The sequence below is a fragment of the Fusarium vanettenii genome (genome assembly GCF_000151355.1).
Source record: "Fusarium vanettenii 77-13-4 chromosome 14 genomic scaffold NECHAsca_24_chr14_5_0, whole genome shotgun sequence".
Classification (NCBI taxonomy): Eukaryota; Fungi; Ascomycota; class Sordariomycetes; order Hypocreales; family Nectriaceae; genus Fusarium; species Fusarium vanettenii.
Window position 1 is genome coordinate 245,572 of NW_003315861.1, and position 17,610 is coordinate 263,181.

The 17,610-nt window shown below is 50.7% G+C and overlaps 6 protein-coding genes across 6 annotated transcripts; 4 read left to right on the plus strand and 2 right to left on the minus strand.

Annotated features, from left to right (window-relative positions):
* Positions 1-2,344: 2,344 nt before the first annotated feature.
* NECHADRAFT_88603 (uncharacterized protein) lies at positions 2,345-3,303 on the minus strand (the record flags this gene model as incomplete). The annotated part of the gene is made up of 2 exons (XM_003044170.1): positions 2,345-2,719; positions 2,932-3,303. The coding sequence occupies 2 exons, from the start codon at positions 3,301-3,303 to the stop codon at positions 2,345-2,347; spliced, it is 747 nt and encodes a 248-aa protein (XP_003044216.1).
* Positions 3,304-3,634: 331 nt separating this feature from the next.
* Positions 3,635-4,788, plus strand: NECHADRAFT_98159 (uncharacterized protein; the record flags this gene model as incomplete). Its single annotated transcript, XM_003044118.1, has 7 exons — positions 3,635-3,671; positions 3,724-3,948; positions 4,084-4,128; positions 4,224-4,278; positions 4,334-4,391; positions 4,452-4,534; positions 4,602-4,788. 7 exons carry the CDS (start codon positions 3,635-3,637, stop codon positions 4,786-4,788), a joined length of 690 nt encoding a protein of 229 aa, XP_003044164.1.
* A 1,948-nt stretch (positions 4,789-6,736) lies between these two features.
* On the plus strand, positions 6,737-8,115 carry NECHADRAFT_13000 (uncharacterized protein; the record flags this gene model as incomplete). Its single annotated transcript, XM_003044119.1, has 2 exons — positions 6,737-6,846; positions 6,900-8,115. Coding segments are annotated over 2 exons (1,326 nt in total), but the record flags the coding sequence as incomplete, so codon positions are not given.
* Positions 8,116-11,038: 2,923 nt separating this feature from the next.
* NECHADRAFT_88606 (uncharacterized protein) lies at positions 11,039-12,742 on the minus strand (the record flags this gene model as incomplete). The annotated part of the gene is made up of 1 exon (XM_003044171.1): positions 11,039-12,742. The coding sequence occupies one exon, from the start codon at positions 12,740-12,742 to the stop codon at positions 11,039-11,041; it is 1,704 nt and encodes a 567-aa protein (XP_003044217.1).
* Positions 12,743-13,056: 314 nt separating this feature from the next.
* NECHADRAFT_88607 (uncharacterized protein) lies at positions 13,057-14,802 on the plus strand (the record flags this gene model as incomplete). Its single annotated transcript, XM_003044120.1, has 1 exon — positions 13,057-14,802. One exon carries the CDS (start codon positions 13,057-13,059, stop codon positions 14,800-14,802), a length of 1,746 nt encoding a protein of 581 aa, XP_003044166.1.
* A 2,124-nt stretch (positions 14,803-16,926) lies between these two features.
* On the plus strand, positions 16,927-17,610 carry NECHADRAFT_55211 (uncharacterized protein; the record flags this gene model as incomplete). Its single annotated transcript, XM_003044121.1, has 2 exons — positions 16,927-17,191; positions 17,246-17,610. Coding segments are annotated over 2 exons (630 nt in total), but the record flags the coding sequence as incomplete, so codon positions are not given.

Sequence of the window (17,610 nt, forward strand, 5' to 3'; positions counted from 1 at the left end):
GTCGCTTCCATATATATATATATTTTCTTCCTACTCCATAGGGCGTCGACATTTACAAATTTCCAGCACCATCCAGGGTAGGGGCTGCGACTCGGCTTTCCTTGTTTCTGGTACAGGCGCGCCTTCGGCCAGGATAATGGCAAACTAAAGACGTTTGGTGAACTCGTTTTGGAAGAATCAATTCAGCTCGTCGGAACCAAGTTCCAGATATCGCGTTGTGCGCGTCAAGATGGTAGCGGGTGGTTTGCAAACCGGATACCTTTGTGGACCTGATGCTGCGAGCTGTCAATCGGACTGGAGAAGGCCACCGCGCGGGCCCGCTGCTAGTCCGCGGTACATATCTCGTGCTGACATGAAGTACTCGGATGACTAAGGGCCAGAGCGCCTAAGCCCAAAAGGAAGTGACAGGGAGTTTTGCAACAGTGACCCCTATCGCCCACCGTAGTGGATGCCGCCCAGGCTTCCTTTTCGGGACGTAACGGTCATGACGAGCAACCGCTCGGCCGTGGAAGTGATCAGGAGGCCTCGGCAGCAATCCGGTCAATGCACTATCCGTCAGATATACGACCGCACCAAGTGCCTTCGGAAAAGAGGCTGTTCCGTTAGAGTCATGTGGGTGCCGGCTAAGGCCGAAGGTTTTGCATTGGGACCGAAGGCCAAGGCAGCAGCGCAGAGAGCTACCAAAGCAGAGTGCATGGTAGAGACACCGTCGTACCAAGCAAGGTCTACGGCACTTCGACTGGCGCTCCTCCAACAACGGCAGTGTGGGCGACTTCCGGAAGGGGTTGGACAGTACTCTAAGCGCATCGACAAGGCGCTGCCGGGCAAGCACACCCGTGCACTATACGACTCGCTAAAAAGAAAAGAATCGGACGTGATAGCCCAGCTTCGGACCGGGATGGCGCGACTGAACAGTTATCTTCACCGGATAGGGGCAGCGGAATCGGACATATGCGATTGTGGACAAGCAGCAGAGACGACTGAGCACTTCCTCTTCCGATGCAAAAAGTGGGAAATGCAACGGGAAGTCATGTTTAAATGCTCACGAACAAAGATTGGGAATTTATCGTTCTTCTTGGGAGGAAAAGCTGCGTCGGATAACGAAAAGTGGAAGCCAAACATGCAGGCCGTGCGTGCGGCAATCAAATTTGCTATCGCGACAAACAGGCTCGATGCGGACCAGCGGCCTTCGGCAAACTAATCTCTAGCGTGCGACTATACTAACAAAAAGCAGCCTCGATTTTGGCAGACCGTGCTTCAGCTGCCGAGGATAGGATGCTGAACACTTGCAGAATTTGGCCTTCAAGCAGGCCTGTCATGGAACAAGCAGCGACGAGGTTGAGCAGCAAGTGATGAGACGACGATCCGTGGGGCTTGGGGTGTCAGGTACCAAATGTACTGAGATGTGAACTAGACTGTGTGTCGCAGGGTAGGCATGATCTTCACGGCCTCATGAAACAACTGCGTTAGTAATCTAGCCGTATGCTTTAAGTAACTCTGCGGGATGGAATACCCCGCACAAGAGAAAACCTCAGACAACAATCAATCAACACACTGCTGCTGCTCATTATTCTTTACCTGATCCTTGATCCTTTCAGCACGCTCAGTGCGACACTGTGCCAAGGCCCTATAGGGACTTCCCTCCGGGCGAAATAAAATCCATCCAACCGTAGTGGATCCCCCTTGCAACAGCCCATTAACCGTTCGGGCCAAGAGCGCGGGCTTTGATAGCGCGCTCGGCACAATGAGTGTGTTCACCGGAAGAATGATAGATGTTGCAATGCGTCTAGAGTAGTCACCTGGTGTTAGACAGCGCGCCCTCACTAGGTCACTGATGATGAAAGATGATATTGGGATGATCTTGAGTGTATTGATGATGTTCGTTGTGTTCGTCCTCCTTGTTCTTCGTTCTCCCTCGTTGTCTTTGTATCTGAGGGGGCAAGGCCAAGATACTAGACCTGCTGATCCTGCAACAGATCCGTAACGCTGTTCTGACAATGAAGGTATCATGGGGTGACATCTTCCCTTGAGGTGGCTGCCTGTGTAACATCATCATGCATGCCACTTCTCTAATACATATGCCCTTCTTAAAAGAACTAAGCAATACAGCATAAACACACTATAAATAAGCTCATAAACGAGGTTTATCCGAGTATATAGAACAGTGTTTTGCCACCCTGGCCCAAGACTGCATACCTCGCCTCGCCCACTCGTCCGGGATGCTATAACAATAGCGTTAGTTAGCCGTGATGATGTCTTAGTCTCGCGATTTGTCGTTATAACTCTCAGATACTTACCCGGGGTCTCTCTTCCACACGTCGGGGTGAAAAACCTCTATGGATACCTAGCCCCGGTACCCCATCTCAAACACGGTTTTGGCCACTTCTAGGACTGGCAATACTCTATGTTCACAAGGGAATATTCGACAATTCCGGGACTGTGTTATGAACGGTGGTTGCTTTAGGTCTCGGATCGGGTAACCTCTTTGTTCCTTGTCTGCGGCCGTGGCGTCACTTAACTGAAAATATCTGATATTACTGACTTTGACCGTCCGCGAGAACTCTGCCATGCTGTTTCGTAGTCTGGCGATACTATCAGCCTTGACGGGCGATGATAAATTGAATGGGTCTCCCGCTTCTTTAGCCGCAATGTGAAAGGTGTCGATATAATGGCGAACGTTAGGTAGATCAATATGGCCAAGGATATCTCGAACCTGCTGCTAGGTATTTATATTAATACCCCAGGCTACTCCCTTAAATGCCACGATTATGTTGTATTTCTGAGCTAGAAGCCCCAGCCGCTTTAGGTTGGCTGCGATCTTGAGTGGGTCCGCGGTGAGATGCTTTTGTAGGGGATAGATGCATGAGGCAAGCTGGTCTGGGTTTAGCGATCTATCTGGAGTGCCGGAGCTCGAGTGTATGGGATTAGTACCTGAAGGATCGGGGCCTGTAAGACCTGATAGATCTGGAGCCAAAGCTCGGCCTCTTGGAGGCGCACCTCAATATCCTCCTCTTTCGCAAGCCCATCGAAGGCTCCAAAGGGGTTCAGCGTAACGATGTCCAACGATAGAGCACTTGCGCTCTTGCGAATGTCCAGGGCCGCAGCGCGCAAACGGTCGGCACGAGACTTGTGACTGGCAAACTTTTCAGACTCGGAATGGCTTTCGAGGCATTCTATGACAAGTTCGATGCCGTCAAAGCCATGTCGCTTCGCAGCTTCCAGCTTCATAGCAATACTATGACCAGCTCTTGATTTTCCCATAGCATTAGAGCAAATGGCGATACTGATCCCTTGTTGAGCCATGGTCGTTGTTGGTTGCTGCCCTTATCGACTGGCTTGTGCATGTCATGGGCCACAAAGAGGTAGTCCTGTACTGCCGGCCATGTCTATGTTTTATCGATTGATTTAGCCGGCATTTTGGCGTGAGATCCCGGACCTTAGATTAACATTCCGACAGCCGAAAGCTCCGGCTGTACTCCATGGTCGCGTGGAGGACGGGAAGAGAACGGCGTGGGACTAATGCCGAGAATGTTACCTCCGGTATTTCGACCCCGCCCGAGCCAGCCCCTTAAATATCGCGACCAGATCATCAACATGGTTAGAAACCGTGGACCAACTCACGTGTAGTTTCATCATGGCGCCTTCCGAATCGCGAGTCGTTCTTGTGATAGGTTTGCAAGTCTTGACCTTGGGCCGGAGTCAGCGTTGACGTCTCTCACACAGGTGGCGCTGATGGCTTCGGCGCTGCGATAGTCGACCGTTTTCATCAGGAGGGGAGCAAAGTCATCTTCATCGATCTGAACGATGTCAAAGGAAGCGCAAAAGCAGCCATAAGTCCCGACCTTACCTTCATCCATGGAGATGTAACAAGCGTGGCAATTTGGGAGCAAGCTCTGGCTGTTGCCGAAAAAGAGTACGGTCGGCTGGATGTCGTGGTCAATAACGCGGGTAAGCAAATATGCTGCTTCTCCCTTTGGTGCCTATCACAGCACGCTGAGACTTGATAGGCATCACGCTCGTGCCCTCGGTAAGTTCAGATGGCCCCTGATAGCCCCGCCAGGCGTAAACTAACTGAAGCCGAAGCCTGTCCACACATTGTCAATGGACCTATACGACAAGATCCTCAACGTCAACCTTAGAGTAAGCCACGCTACGTCCATGTTGCTGGATTACCTGTGCATCCGCTGACATTTGATACAAGCCTGTTTTCCTGAGTGCATAAGTCATCTGCCCTTTTATGCTGAAGCAAGGAGGTGGTATCTTTATTAACCTGACGAGGTGGGCAAAATGAGGCAACCTGGTGGTTGGACTAGCACTGATATCGATATCCTAGCACTGGATGCACGCGCCCGCGGCCAGGATTCGCCTTCTATAACGCCGCTAAGGCGGGAGTAAATGTTGGAAACTACTGCCCGTCCTTGGTGAACTGCCAATATTGACTATTGATTCAGCTCGCCTCGAAGACCATGGCGCTGGAATATGCCCTAACCATTCGATTCAATTGCATATGTCCCGCGATTGGCGACACGGCCATGTATGTGTTGGAGTCTGCTATTACCTACCTTATGTGCTAGTCTAACGTCATCTGCTGTTCGCTGTAGGCTCGAGAGAAGCATCGGAAATGATAATCAATTAGCCGAAAAGCGTCGCAAAATTGAAGACGCTCTGCCATTGAAAAGGCTTACTAAGCCGACCGATATCGCGAACGCGGCGTGGTTCCTCGGTTCAGACCAGGGGTCTTTCCTTACTGGCACAACGATTGAAGTAGATGGCGGCCGAGGTATCTAAAGGTATATACTGAGCAGGGAGTCCAAGCTTGATCAGCACGACCATTAAGGCACGTAGCTGCACGTCATGCATAAATTACAGATTGCAGTGCATTCCTCGGTGGCAGCAGCATTGATATGAGCCCTTCACTTCGTAGCCTTCTGGGCTTTGCTTTTTCCATACTTGCCAAGCGATATTTGATGTGACCTTGACCGTTATCCTCTTGTAAGCTTTTTGGTTTAAGCAGCATGAGAGCTTCGACACATGTCCGCAAGTCAAACAGTGACAGATGCAGCAGCAGTCACTGTTAACCAGGGGATTAGAGGCATTTCCATGCACATGCGCATGCACTACCATCAATGGCTGCGTGTTACGCTCTAAGTACGGAGCAGAATTCTCGGCATTGACTGCCTCGAATGATATCCTTTACCTGCTCGCGACTGGCAGGACTCCGAAGGGTATGCCTTGTGTTCTCCTTCGGCCCGGGGAGCTGTGGCCATGTCCAACAACCAAAAAAAGTGACCTTTGGCACTGTGGAAGGGGGGTTAGACTGGGTGGTCAGTGCCAACAGGAAATCGAAGCCCCATAAAATGAAGCACCAAATCAGGGAGTAGTTTTATTGGGGTTGCCTCACGTGACGACCACACTGCAGAATAGGCTTCCCGGCTTCGGAGGGCTTCCTGAGGGGTTTCTTCCCTCCTGCAACTGCCTCACGGGAGCCAATTGCTCGCCTCCGCAAGTTGCTCGTCATCTCTCACGCAGTCAAGACTCGACTTTTCCCCTCCCACCTTCCCTCTGTATATAGAACTACTGCAATATACAGACACTTGCCTCCCTACAGGGGAGCGCGGACGGGCCTTCTCTGACGCTACGGTCTAACTGAGGTCACTAAATCATTTGTCATGCACGACATGCTACCAGTGAAAGTTTGCCCTGCCCCTCTCTTACATTCTTGCGGCAAACTCCGGGTCTAATCAATCCCCCCCAGACTGGAATCGGTTTTGGAAAATCGCTTCCCCGCTCTGCAGATCGTTGTTCCCCGCAAAGGCCTTCGGCAGAGATGCCGCATTTTCCACCCTGCGCCTGCATTTGTTCAGATCCCCAAGACCATGACAATGGCTTCGGCGCCTTCACCTCAAAACTGTGAGCGCCAGCGCAGGTTTGGGCCTCAACCGGCCGTCGCGTGCGAAGCCTGCCGCAAACAGAAGGTGAGGAACAACCACCGATGTTGTGCCTGGCAACATGAAGTTTTGTTGACACCACAGTGGAAAAGATGCGATGCACTAGTTCCGAGCGGAACCCCGACGGATCAAGAGCTCCCTGCGACAGGTGTCAACGCAACAACCGCCCTTGCCACATCCCTCAGAGACGTGCCCCAGGCCGTAGACCGGGTGCTCTTGGTCGCTATCATGGCGTCGAGAAGGCCGTGCGCCAAATCCAGACCGAAGTTCGCAAGGCGGCGCGGCTGTCAAAGGGGTTTCCTAAGAATCCCGTCCCTAGCGAGAGCGAAATTCTTGGTCTCTTCTTGCGCGGCGATGCCCTCTCGCCGTAGTAGCTCGCGGCCAATGAATTATCTCAAGACCTAGTCCCTTTAGCTTAAAATATATTCTCGAGTATGCCTGATGCACCTTCAGAGCTTTCTCAATTTGAGCAGTCTAACGCAGATGCCGTGGCTGCTGGCCGGTTTGAGCGGTCTGTGTGTAACCCTCTGGGGCTTTTAGCTGACGCGTCCGGGGAGGCTCGGGAGGCAGGGGAGCCCTTTAGACCTGAGTCCTCATCAGATTTTGGCCATGACACTTCGCCTGGTGACGCCATATCTATGACGACGGATTCTAGTTCTTTGGTTACGGCCCGATCCCTTTTTGAACGCCCTGGATACGTTTCCCTCGGCCTCAAGCTAGATCGAGGGGTTCTGGAGGATGCACTTGGGTAGCTCCTCAACCGGAGTAGTGTCGATATTCGCTATGCAAACTACTTCAAAGCAGCAAACGAAAACCGAGCCCTGGATACAGGCCCAGATCTTGACCCGGTCGATCTAGGGTTGATATCTCTCGAAGAGGTCCTATATCTATTCCTTATGTAAGTAGACTTTTCCGAGTCCGTCTCTAAACCACTTATTAAGAGCTCTCCAGCTACTTTGAGTGGCAACATCCTATACACGGCATTCTTGATCTAGCTTTACACACACCCGATTTTGTGAGATCACGCTCGGCGCTCCTGTTCACTTGGATTCTGGCCATCACCGCACAGTTTGATCCGGCCTCAGCGTCTCTAATGAAGCGATTGCGCTTGCACGGCGAAAAGCTGTCGAGGCATGTTCATGCGTGTGGCTACAGATCTGTGGAAATCGCACAAGGTTATTACCTATCACTCCTAGCCGCTGTCCCCACGAATACCTTGGCGGAGGACAACTCATGGACATACACGACGTACGCCCTTGGTATGATTTCAGACTTGGGTTCCGATAGCCGACAAGGCCCTTTGGCTTCATCGCCCAGACATCCCGTTACAGACCCAAGCAATGGATCAACTGTTGCGATATCATCCCTTGAAGCAAGACTGGTTCGAAACCGAGAACGGACGTCACTCCGACTATTGATCTGGGAACAAGCACATAATGCCTCGCGTGGCAGAGTTACCTTTTTCCCCGAAAACGAGCTCATTTTACGCATAAACGAATGGTGGCAGCATCCCTTGGCTGACCCCACAGATAGGTATACTTCGGCTTTTGTTCTCTTGCGTCGCCATTTGTATATGCTTCATCATGAAGTCAAACGTCATTTTGGACTACCGCATCATGGACCACATTGGGTAAGAGACCTCGTGGACTCAGCCTTGGATCCATGGGCAGAAACATGGCTGACTAACCCGGACGCCCACTCCGAGACGCCTGAAGTCATGCGAGGTGCGTTCTTGCGCTTCGTGTATTTACATGGTCGACTATGGGCGCTCTCGGCGGCTTTGCACAGTCATGCAAGCAGCGGACAGGGAACTGATGTAACTGCTTACGACTGCTTTGAGGCTGCCGTCAACTGTTGCGAGGTCACTGTCAGGGATCTTCGTGAGATTGGTCAGCCAATGTATTGCATGATGACTCCAACCTGGGCCATGAGCTCCTACGCAGCAGTCCTTGCCCTGAAACTGTTTTCACAGCTCTACGGTGATCGACCTGGCCAGGAAGTTGAACTCCTGGCTTTGCTCGCGGAGGTTGCGTTGCAGCTAGAGAGAGCAGGAACAGTCCCCAACCATCGATTCGGCATCCCCGCGTTGCTAGGGCAACATCTTTTCCAGGTACTCCGCAGACGATTAACAACACTTAAGACAGCGGTCCCTGTGGCACAAGGTGATGGTAATCTACCATTACTGGGATTAGATGGTGGTCAGGACATCATCCGCGATAAGCATCTACCCCAGCCCGAGCAGCAGCAAGGAGGAAGTTTTGCTGAATTTCTAGATCTTCTTCTCTTTCCGGGACTTTCTCCAGAAGGTGCAGGTATTGCTCAGGAAGCTTTTGCGGATTTAATGAGGGAGTGGGGTGGACCAGGCTTTGAAGGTCTTTTTTAAAGACTCTTAATGATTTGTAACTTGTGGATTATTACCATGTGTAAGCTAGACTCTAGCGTAGGTTTACATTGTAATATGAAGCAGGATTTTAATTGCTGGCAATTCCGTTATAAGATTGCTTAACGTACTTGATAAGCAGAACTTATCAGGCGTCACGCACACGATTTCACGGCCGCCTTTTGCGGGGGATAAGTTGTCACGTGGTCTAAGCGAATTACGACGTGATTGCGGGCACCATCGATAAGCCCGCGGCTCTATATCGTAGCTAACTTGCCCTAGGAATACTGGTTAAAGTGTATCCCACACTCGAGGGTGACCTCGCTGTTGGGAAAAGCTGTTTCTGACTTTGCAAAGCAGGTATCCGGATCGGCCTTAATGTACGCCTAATCTAGCATTAGGAATGACTTGAAGATGAGCCACGGCGGCGTCGTATCACCCGCAGCGCTTCCTGTACCGATGACGGTACAGGTCTCGCGGTTGGAAGGAGAGAGAACCTGCTTCCTTGATCGTCTCTTCGTCCGTACGATGAGGACCTTGATACTCTCCTTAAGGATGCCAATCCTAATACCGGCCTGGTCGGTGTTCTAGCACTCAGAAGCGTTGATCCTATATTTCCGGATGGCCTCAGTAAGTTGTTTGAACCATTTCTTGAGGTCATGGAGACCGCCGGCTTCCCAAGACTCACGAGACTTCTAAGCAGCTTTGAGGAATGCCTGCTCGAGCTTAGGATGATCATCACGGAAGCGTGAATACCACATCTTATGGACCGGGGCTGCATCAAGGTTCCTGCGGCGAAGGAGGGTTGTGGCGGCATCTTCGATTTCAGGCTTGGAGGCGGGTAATCCTGATCTTTCCATCCAGATGACGAAGGCGGCAATAGCTTCTTCTTCCTCGTCTGTGAGGAGCCGCGGCCGGCCGACTTGACGAGGCGTATCACCGGTCTCTAGCAGCTTCACGAGTCGTTGAACGGAGGCAGAAGAAGAGCCAGGAAAGCGTGCAGCCGCATCGCGAATTGAGAGAGGTTTGGTCGTGGTGATGGAGGCGCTGCGATGGCGGCCTCGGGCATAACGCGCACGTCATTGTACGACTTCCCGGGCGGCCTTGAGATTCGCTTCGCTCGGCATTATGAAGATTGACTTGAGATAGTCACAAGAGTGATGTTTTTCACCGATTGATGTCGTAAATTAGGTGGCAATTACATATAATTTGAAGACGTCACGATATGAGGGGCTGTCTCAAATTTTGTTACTGTCTCATAATTTTGTGGCCAACCTAGCTTGCTAGGTTGGCTCGCCTAGGGCCCTAGTGTGACGGTCAAGGTTCCCAACGTAGTAAACCGTAACCCAATTGGTTTATGTTGGCAGTTGTGACGGGGCGTCGTACTGAGCGTGGGGTGGCGAATCACGTCTGATAATGTCAAGAAGTATTCTTGAGTAATCAAATTGTATTGAAAGCTGAGGTAGCGAGAGTATCTGTCTAAGGGATGTTATGTGGTTTTTTATAGGCAGGGTCTAGGGAGCATCTCACGATGCCCATCGTGAGATAGTGTTACACTCTCACTTGCCCGGAGTGAGAAAATAGGTCCCGCTCACTCGCACCGAGTGAGCGGAATACGTTGATCCGTGCCGTGTGGCGACACGCATTCGATCGCGGCATGGGCCGTGACACCTAGCCCCACATGAGCCAACGGGTAATATTTTTACTTTTAGCTGTACCGTACAAGTGATCCACTCACTGATTTGATCCACTCATTGATGAAGGACGTGAAGCCTAAATAGCTGTGCCCGAACACAAGCCTGTTTAATTTCGTTTGTTCTTTAGATAATTCTTATCAATTCACCGGTGCCATTAATGATCCCTGTGGAGCCAATTGTCTGCCACCCTCCAATACCTCGATCTGCCTTGGTTCTGAAGGCAGTGACGAGGTCCGGCTGAGTGTCGAGACCAGCGTTTGCAGGTGAAGATGATCTCTCCTAAGGTCTTCTCTGTGCCTGTTCCACTGGGCTTGATTTGCAGGATATTCTAGATAGTCCACTTTGTATATGGACATAGTGCAACAGATAATTTCTTGCACGCCGCGTGTCCATTGAGTGACTTGGAGAGCTTCGCTTCCCCCACAGTATCCCTTCAATTGTGCGAAGCCTCCCAAGTGGTCATTGGCAAGGATCTAACCCAATAAGAACTAGCTCTCTAGCCTATACCTGTATCAGCACTGATTTTCAACGACACCTTGAGTCAACTACGCGTAAGATTATAACAGATAAGACGTTATCGCGGCGACAAAACTAGGTTCCTGCTAGCGCAGTAACACTGGGTCAAGTTACATCAGGGAGGCTTCGCACAATTGAAGGGATAAAATACCGTAAGAACTCGGTAAATTCGCGCTTTTCTGAGTTCAACCGGCGTCTCTTGGCAAGCCACACAGAGGGCGGGGATGGGCGGCAGAACGGATCCCCCACCAAAAATAGGTAGGCGGCTTGTTCCCACTTCCAACCTCCGCCTTCTATTGAAGCTGCCCTCCGACATCGTGATAACGAAGATGGCCGCCGCCGCCGCCGGCTTCATAGATATCATATGTGTGTTTTTTTGGTGTTGAAGACGGACTGGAGGTTAAGAAAGGAACGTAAATAGCAGGAGGGAATAGCCTTCTTTTGGCAAGATAATAAGGTCAATGAGACTTCTGAAGGCGCTGATTCTGATGGTCTAGTCAGCTAATGTATATTGTATCTCCTTCTCGACATTTCTGGGAGTCATCATCATCTCGCAGTCGTTGGATCAGATCTGCCTTCTTCCCTGATACCCTGAGGCCCCTCTTCCGCAGCCGCTCTTGCAGCTGCTTGATGACTTCTTCGTGATATTGTGTATGCAGAAGAAGCTCGTCATCGTCGGCAACGAGGAATTCCTCGTCGTCACACAGGGGATCCACGGGGTCCTCGTCTTTGACGATGACTTCCTCGGCTTCTTCCCACCCAGTAAAGTCAATCTGATCAGAAGGTATATCCTTGATCCGGATCAGCCAGTCCTCAGCCCCGTCAGGGCGTATGCTTATTCCGCAGTTCAAGAACGCTTTTTTGACCATCTCTGACTTTGCGCTAAGACGCTTTAAAGCAGAAGCAACTACATGAGTAACCATAACTCTCTTATCACTAACTGACCACTTGAAATCCTCTCCTTTCTCTCTTTCTATCTGCTCAATATACTCGTCAGTTGCCTCCTGTAACCACCGCTTAAAAGGAGCATTGATAGCGGTGTCAAGGGGTTGCAAAAGACTCGTACAGCCGGGAGGGATAAGTGCAAGGGAAATACCGTTATCCCTTAGTTTCTTCTTGATCCCTTCAGTCTTGTGGAATGTGGCTGCATCCATCACGAGCAATATATCCTCTTCTTCATCCTTAATAAGGGGAAGAAGCTTGTTGTCAATCCAGGAAGAAAAAAGCTCCTCGTTATTGTATGCTGTCTTATTGAACTCTACGTCGACGTCAGGGGAATAAAGATGCTGCTCCTTCTCGTAATTCTGGCCGCCTTCATCGGTAGGGGTACCATGAAATATAATAGTCGGTCGAAGCCTAAATTCGCCATCTGCGAATATATAAAGAATCAAGGTGGCCTGCCGTTTATTCCACCCGCTGCGGTCGCTTTTCCCGGAGACTGATTTTGCGCCGCGTATTTCCCAAGTGAAGCCATCAAGATACTCAAATGGGATTGGGGTCTCGTCTAGGTTGAGTATAAGGCGCCGATAAAACCGGCGTTTTGGCGAGTTCAAGATCATCGTGATGGCCCGAGATTGGAATCGTAATGTAGAGATGCGCCTGATGAATCGTAAGAACCTATTCACGACGTCGATGTAATCCTCTGGCCTCTTGGTTGACTGCTTTGTCACTCGTCGCTTTACGATGTTGTGACGCCGAAGGAAGCCTCGCCACCAACCGGTGGAGAAAGGGAACCGGGAGCTTTGGTCCGGGTATAACTCCTTGTAAATAGCCTGTGCCTTCCGGCGGAACCAAGAGGTCGTAGCTACTTTCCCTTGGGCGCGGCGCTCTAAGAAAGAGAGGTACACTTGATCTTCGAGGCCTGGCCACTTGGGGCAGAGTTTCCGATGATGTTCTTCGAGGAAAAACTCACGCTTTTGTCGCCATCCACGGATCGTTCCTTCTGGTATTTTGAAGTGCCTCGAGGCATCATAAACCGTAGGCTTCCTTTTCCAACCCTTCTTTATAACGTGGCCGTGGATCAGCCACACGAGGACTTCCGCCTTCTGCTCCGGTGAATAGCTTCTTTCCGGGCGTTGGATTGGCAGGATCCTCCTTGGTTTCCGCTCTGCAAGAGGCTTGGGCTTTGGGCCGGGCTTTTTCCTTGGTGTTGAGGCCACAGTCCAGCCGGCATTAGGATCAACCTCATCAAGCGGCGGCATTGTGTGAAAAACGCGGTGGCGATAGCTTCAGATCGGATGAAAGAGAGACTGCAAAAATCCTGGCCGGGGGGAACATCTGATCTTCTGATACCGTATCGACTCGACAAATTGATAAAACCTGGTGGGTCCTGGCACCCCTGCTTCATGCAAGTTCTATTCCTCATATAGTTAGTATGTGATAGCGAACTCTCGAGGCTCTTCCCCGCAATATCAGACGAGGGTTTTGCAATGTTGAGGGATTTTCCCCCTTCCAATGCAAATCACCTGTTTTTTCATCCGATGTGAAGCTATCACGAGGCCGTTTTTTCGTCAAAATGACACTTGTGGAGCGGTCAGTTAATATTACGCCTCGGAAATCAGGACCAAAGAAGAAGCCGCTGTCCCATCGCAAATATACTCCTCCAAAGCCACTGCAACGCCGTGAGAATACGTACTCACCACGTAAGAAAGTCGAGGTCCTTATGTTCCTAGAGCATCATAGGATATATGATCCGGATCACTACTTTTCTGTGAATGGTTATCGTCATCCACTGGCCAGAGAAGCCTCAATACAGTTCCTAATTCCTGAGCCTACAATATACCGTTGGAAACGGGACAAGGAGGCCGTCCTTGACATCAAGAAACGAAGCTATTCCCCCCACTGGCCGGACCTCGAGGAGGAGCTTTTCCGGCGGTTTCTTAAGGCCCGGGACAAGAAGCTTATCGTGACGACTGGATGGTTCAGGAGACAGGCCCAGATTATCTGGGAAGACAAATATCCTCAGTCAATGAAGGTATTCACATTCTCAAATGGTTGGTGGTTAGGCTTTAAGCGGCGGCGAGGCATCGTCAAGCGTCGGATCACTAAGGAGTCGAGTCGTCGCCCTGAGGAATACAAGGCTGTCACGAATAACTTCCTCTGCTTTATCCGCCGGGTATCCAACAACACCAATACACTGCAATTACGCCACAACCAGTCACCCAAAATGACTATAAATTATATCCTCGACTCGCCCGTCCGTCGCTTTGAGAAGAAATGGACTTTAAATATCGATGAGACCCCGATTCCATTCGGATATCTCGATGGAAGTACGTGGGAATTACGTGGGGCAAAAACCGTGGCCGGCAAGACCGACCGTAGCGGGTGGAGCAAGAGACAGGCCACCCTTATTATGTATATCTTCGCCGACGGGTCCTTCCGACTAAAGCCCAAGATCATCTTCCACGGCACCGCCGGTCCAACAGGCAGGATTTTCGCTGATGAGGGCCATCTTTACGCACCAGACGTGACTGTCGCGTATAATGAGACAGCGTACAATAATGAGGACTTATTTTATGACTGGATTAAGGACGAATTGGCGGACGTACAGGCGAAAACACGAGACTTCCTTCTCGTGATGGACGTCGCCACATTTCACAAGACTGACAAAGTCACAGACCAGCTACGGCAACAGAAGGTGACGAGGGCGCTTATCCCGCCGGGCTGTACGGGTCAGCTTCAACCGCTTGACGTGTCCGTCAACAGACCATTGAAGGACTTGCTACGAGAAGAAACCCTTATTTACATGATGAATAAGGAGGCCCAAGGGCAGACAGAGTGGTCCGTCAAGGATAAGAGGATAATGACAACGTGGGTCGTCTCACGGGCTATCCAACGACTTGCCCAACGCCCTGAGATGATTGCCAAGTCATTTATAAGCTGCGGTATTAGTGTGAAGCCCGACGGGAGCCAGGACCACCTCATACACATCAAAGACATCGACGAGATCGATTTTACGGGTTGGGAGACTGCTGAGGAGATTATCGTCAAGGAGGAAGAAGTTGTGAATGCCCTCACGGACTTTGAGGAGCTTATGTTAACCGGGGACGAAGACAACACCCCAGAAGACCTTTATATCGGTCTCATGCAACTAAAGAAGGAACAGCTGAAGACAATGGCCAAGGGGCTTGGGCTTTTGGTAGGTGGGAATAAGGATGATATTGTGAGACGGCTGATGAAGAGATATACCGATGGGACTACTGCCGAGGCCCCGATTACAGTGGAGGAAGAGCCTGAATCATGTATTGTAGTTGTACCTTAGCTATTGACTTGTCCTTCGTCGCCTATATCGACCTTGCAAAAACACACCTTTCCCCGGCTCAAGACATCGTCAACAGGCTGACTACTTCGCACCCTAACCTAACCGTAGTGATAGCCTTCTTTTGCTAGGGAAATCCCCGTATTTTGACCGGGCGAGGAGGGCGGCCTGTACTCGAGGCGGTAGGTCTGTCCGATCTCGAAGGGTTCGGCGCGTTCAAAGTCGTGTGTGACGTCTATTTGGCCCTGGTTAGCTTCCGTTGGGAATGCCCTCACTTCTGCACATACAGACGATGTCAATGAGGCCGCATACCGGCGATGGCCTCGATTGGGGCATGCCGGCGGCCGTGACGCGAGGAATTTACCAAAATCAAGGAAGAGGGGGAGATGAGCTGACGTTGTGTTCTGATTCTCATACTAACTGTATGAGGAATAGAACTTGCATTGTGCAGGGGTGCTAAGACCCACCAGGTTTTATCAATTTGTCGAGTCGATACGGTATTACCCCTCGAATGATCACTTCCACATACTAACTGTATGAGGAAGTGATCATCCGGGAAGTAATGCGCCAAGACCGACGGTTGAACTCAAAAAAGCGCGAATTTACCGAGTTCTTACGGTACATCTCTCTTTCTCTCTCCCTGTGTGTGTGCTATTGAAGGCCCCGATGGGGCCTCAAAGGCAAAAGCGTGGTCGGGTGGCCTGAAAAATGTCTCTCCACGAGCAAACTGCTAACAGCTGCGGGGAAGGAAGAATTTTTACAGGGGAGAGAGTTGATAGATCTTACCGGACCTACTCGGGGTTGCGACGGAACTGGGGTGGCGCTTTGAGCCGCCAATGCAGCCAGGCCAAACCCAGTTGTTCCGCCCAACGTATGAAGCGTTCGCTTGCACCCACATCTTCATATCCTCGTCAGTGCTGGAGAAGAGCACGGTTGCCATAGGCCAAAACATGCCCAATACTCGGGACACCATTCCTATCCTATTCTCCTGTAACCGGTCCATGTCATTGGATTCAAATACTACTAATCTCTTGACAAAGCTGTACCGATATTAGCCTTATCCGATCATCTAAACTGAGCATCAAGTCAACCGCTGGTTTCCATCACGTCCTCTTTGTTGGAGTTGGAATATCGTATACTTCAGCATCGTTTAGATCGAAATATAATTAGAATTAGAATTGGATGGATGTATCCTAAGATATCGCACAGATTTGTTTCCTCATGATGGTGGCGGTGACGCGAAAAAAGTTGGCGGTCGAAAAGGGGGTGGCGGTTGCGGTGGGACCCGCCTTTCTATTGACGACATGGAGGGACGGAAATGCGCCGGTTCCCACAATAGGCCGGAACCCGGCACATATTTTTAACCAACGGATCTCCTAGTATGCACCCTTGTCATTGTTGCGTCTACCTTGTAAGCAAAGCATACTAACTGCTTCGGGCTCACACACACTCTTGAAGTCTTGGGATGGAGGCTGCTGGTAGTCTACTACCGCTGGTAGGGAACTTCACTGTTGCGGAAGCAAGAGAGAGGCACACATGAACACTGATCAAGAGACAGATCAGATAATTACTATATCTAACGCCCCTAGCCCCGCTCACAAACGATGAGCCCAAAGATCGATCGGGTCGATGGCTATGCAAACCCTTGACCCAAATTTGCTCCACCCAATACCAATACCCTGCCTGCATCATCCAAATACTTTCCCTCTTCTTCCTCTTCTGCTTCACTTCTTTTGCTCCTTCTACTTGGGTTAGGAAGATAAGGCATTTTATCTTCCGTACTTCTTGTCTATCAAGGCTTGCGTAGATTTGGCTTGATATGACCCAACCGACCTCGATGACTATTGTTAGCATCACCACTGCATCCTCGTTTTCCTCCTCCGCCTCTCCCTTCAATCGACCCGCCTCTTCTGCCCCATCACGTGTGGCTAATACAACCCGATCAGCCGGTATAAAGCCCGCCACGCACAAGCGAAAGGGTAGGTTTTTTTTCTTTTTCTATTTTGTTTGCTTATTTGTCTGGGTTTATTACCCCCAGGTATACATCTGCGACGCATCGCAGTAGATAGGAACAAAGCAAAGCAAGGCAAGAAACCTACTCCTGCTATCCTAACGTAACATTATTCAGGCCCCCGAAGTGTTTCTGCCCTCTCTCCCTCACAACTCGCTCGCAAGAGAGCCAACGATCGAGAAGCCCAAAGAGCCATCCGCGCCCGCACTAAGGAACACATCGAGCGGTTGGAGCGCGAGTTGAAGGAGCTCAAGAGCAAGCAGAGCCACGACCAGACTGTCCAAGAGCTGCTATGCCGCAATAAGGCGCTCGAGGAAGAGCTGATGCAGCTCAAGGAGAACATACGAGTGTCAATGGCTCTGTCGCCTCAGTCCATACTAGGTATAACTCCATGATTCCTTTCATCACTAAATAAGCGCCCGTTAACGCTAATAGTCTACGACAACAACCTCAGCGCTGGTAGCGATGCCATTTCTAGTCCCCGGGGATCACTATTCCCTAGTGATTACAAGACTTTCCCTGACTACAACCAACATTATGTCCCTCTACCTCATAATTGCGAATCCTGGGCAAGCACCGTCCCCTACCCTGTCCCCTCCGACTTTTCCAGCCCAGCATCATCAGCCGACGACTACAGCGCTAGATACCCCCCAACCAGCGAGCCCATCTCGATTCTCCTCCAAAACAACACCGGCTCCTCAAGCATCAGCGCTGTGGGCTACAAGGGCGTTATCAAGATGGGTTATAACGTGGCGGACAATCACGGTACGATCCCCAAGGATTTCCTTAGCTCGACGTGA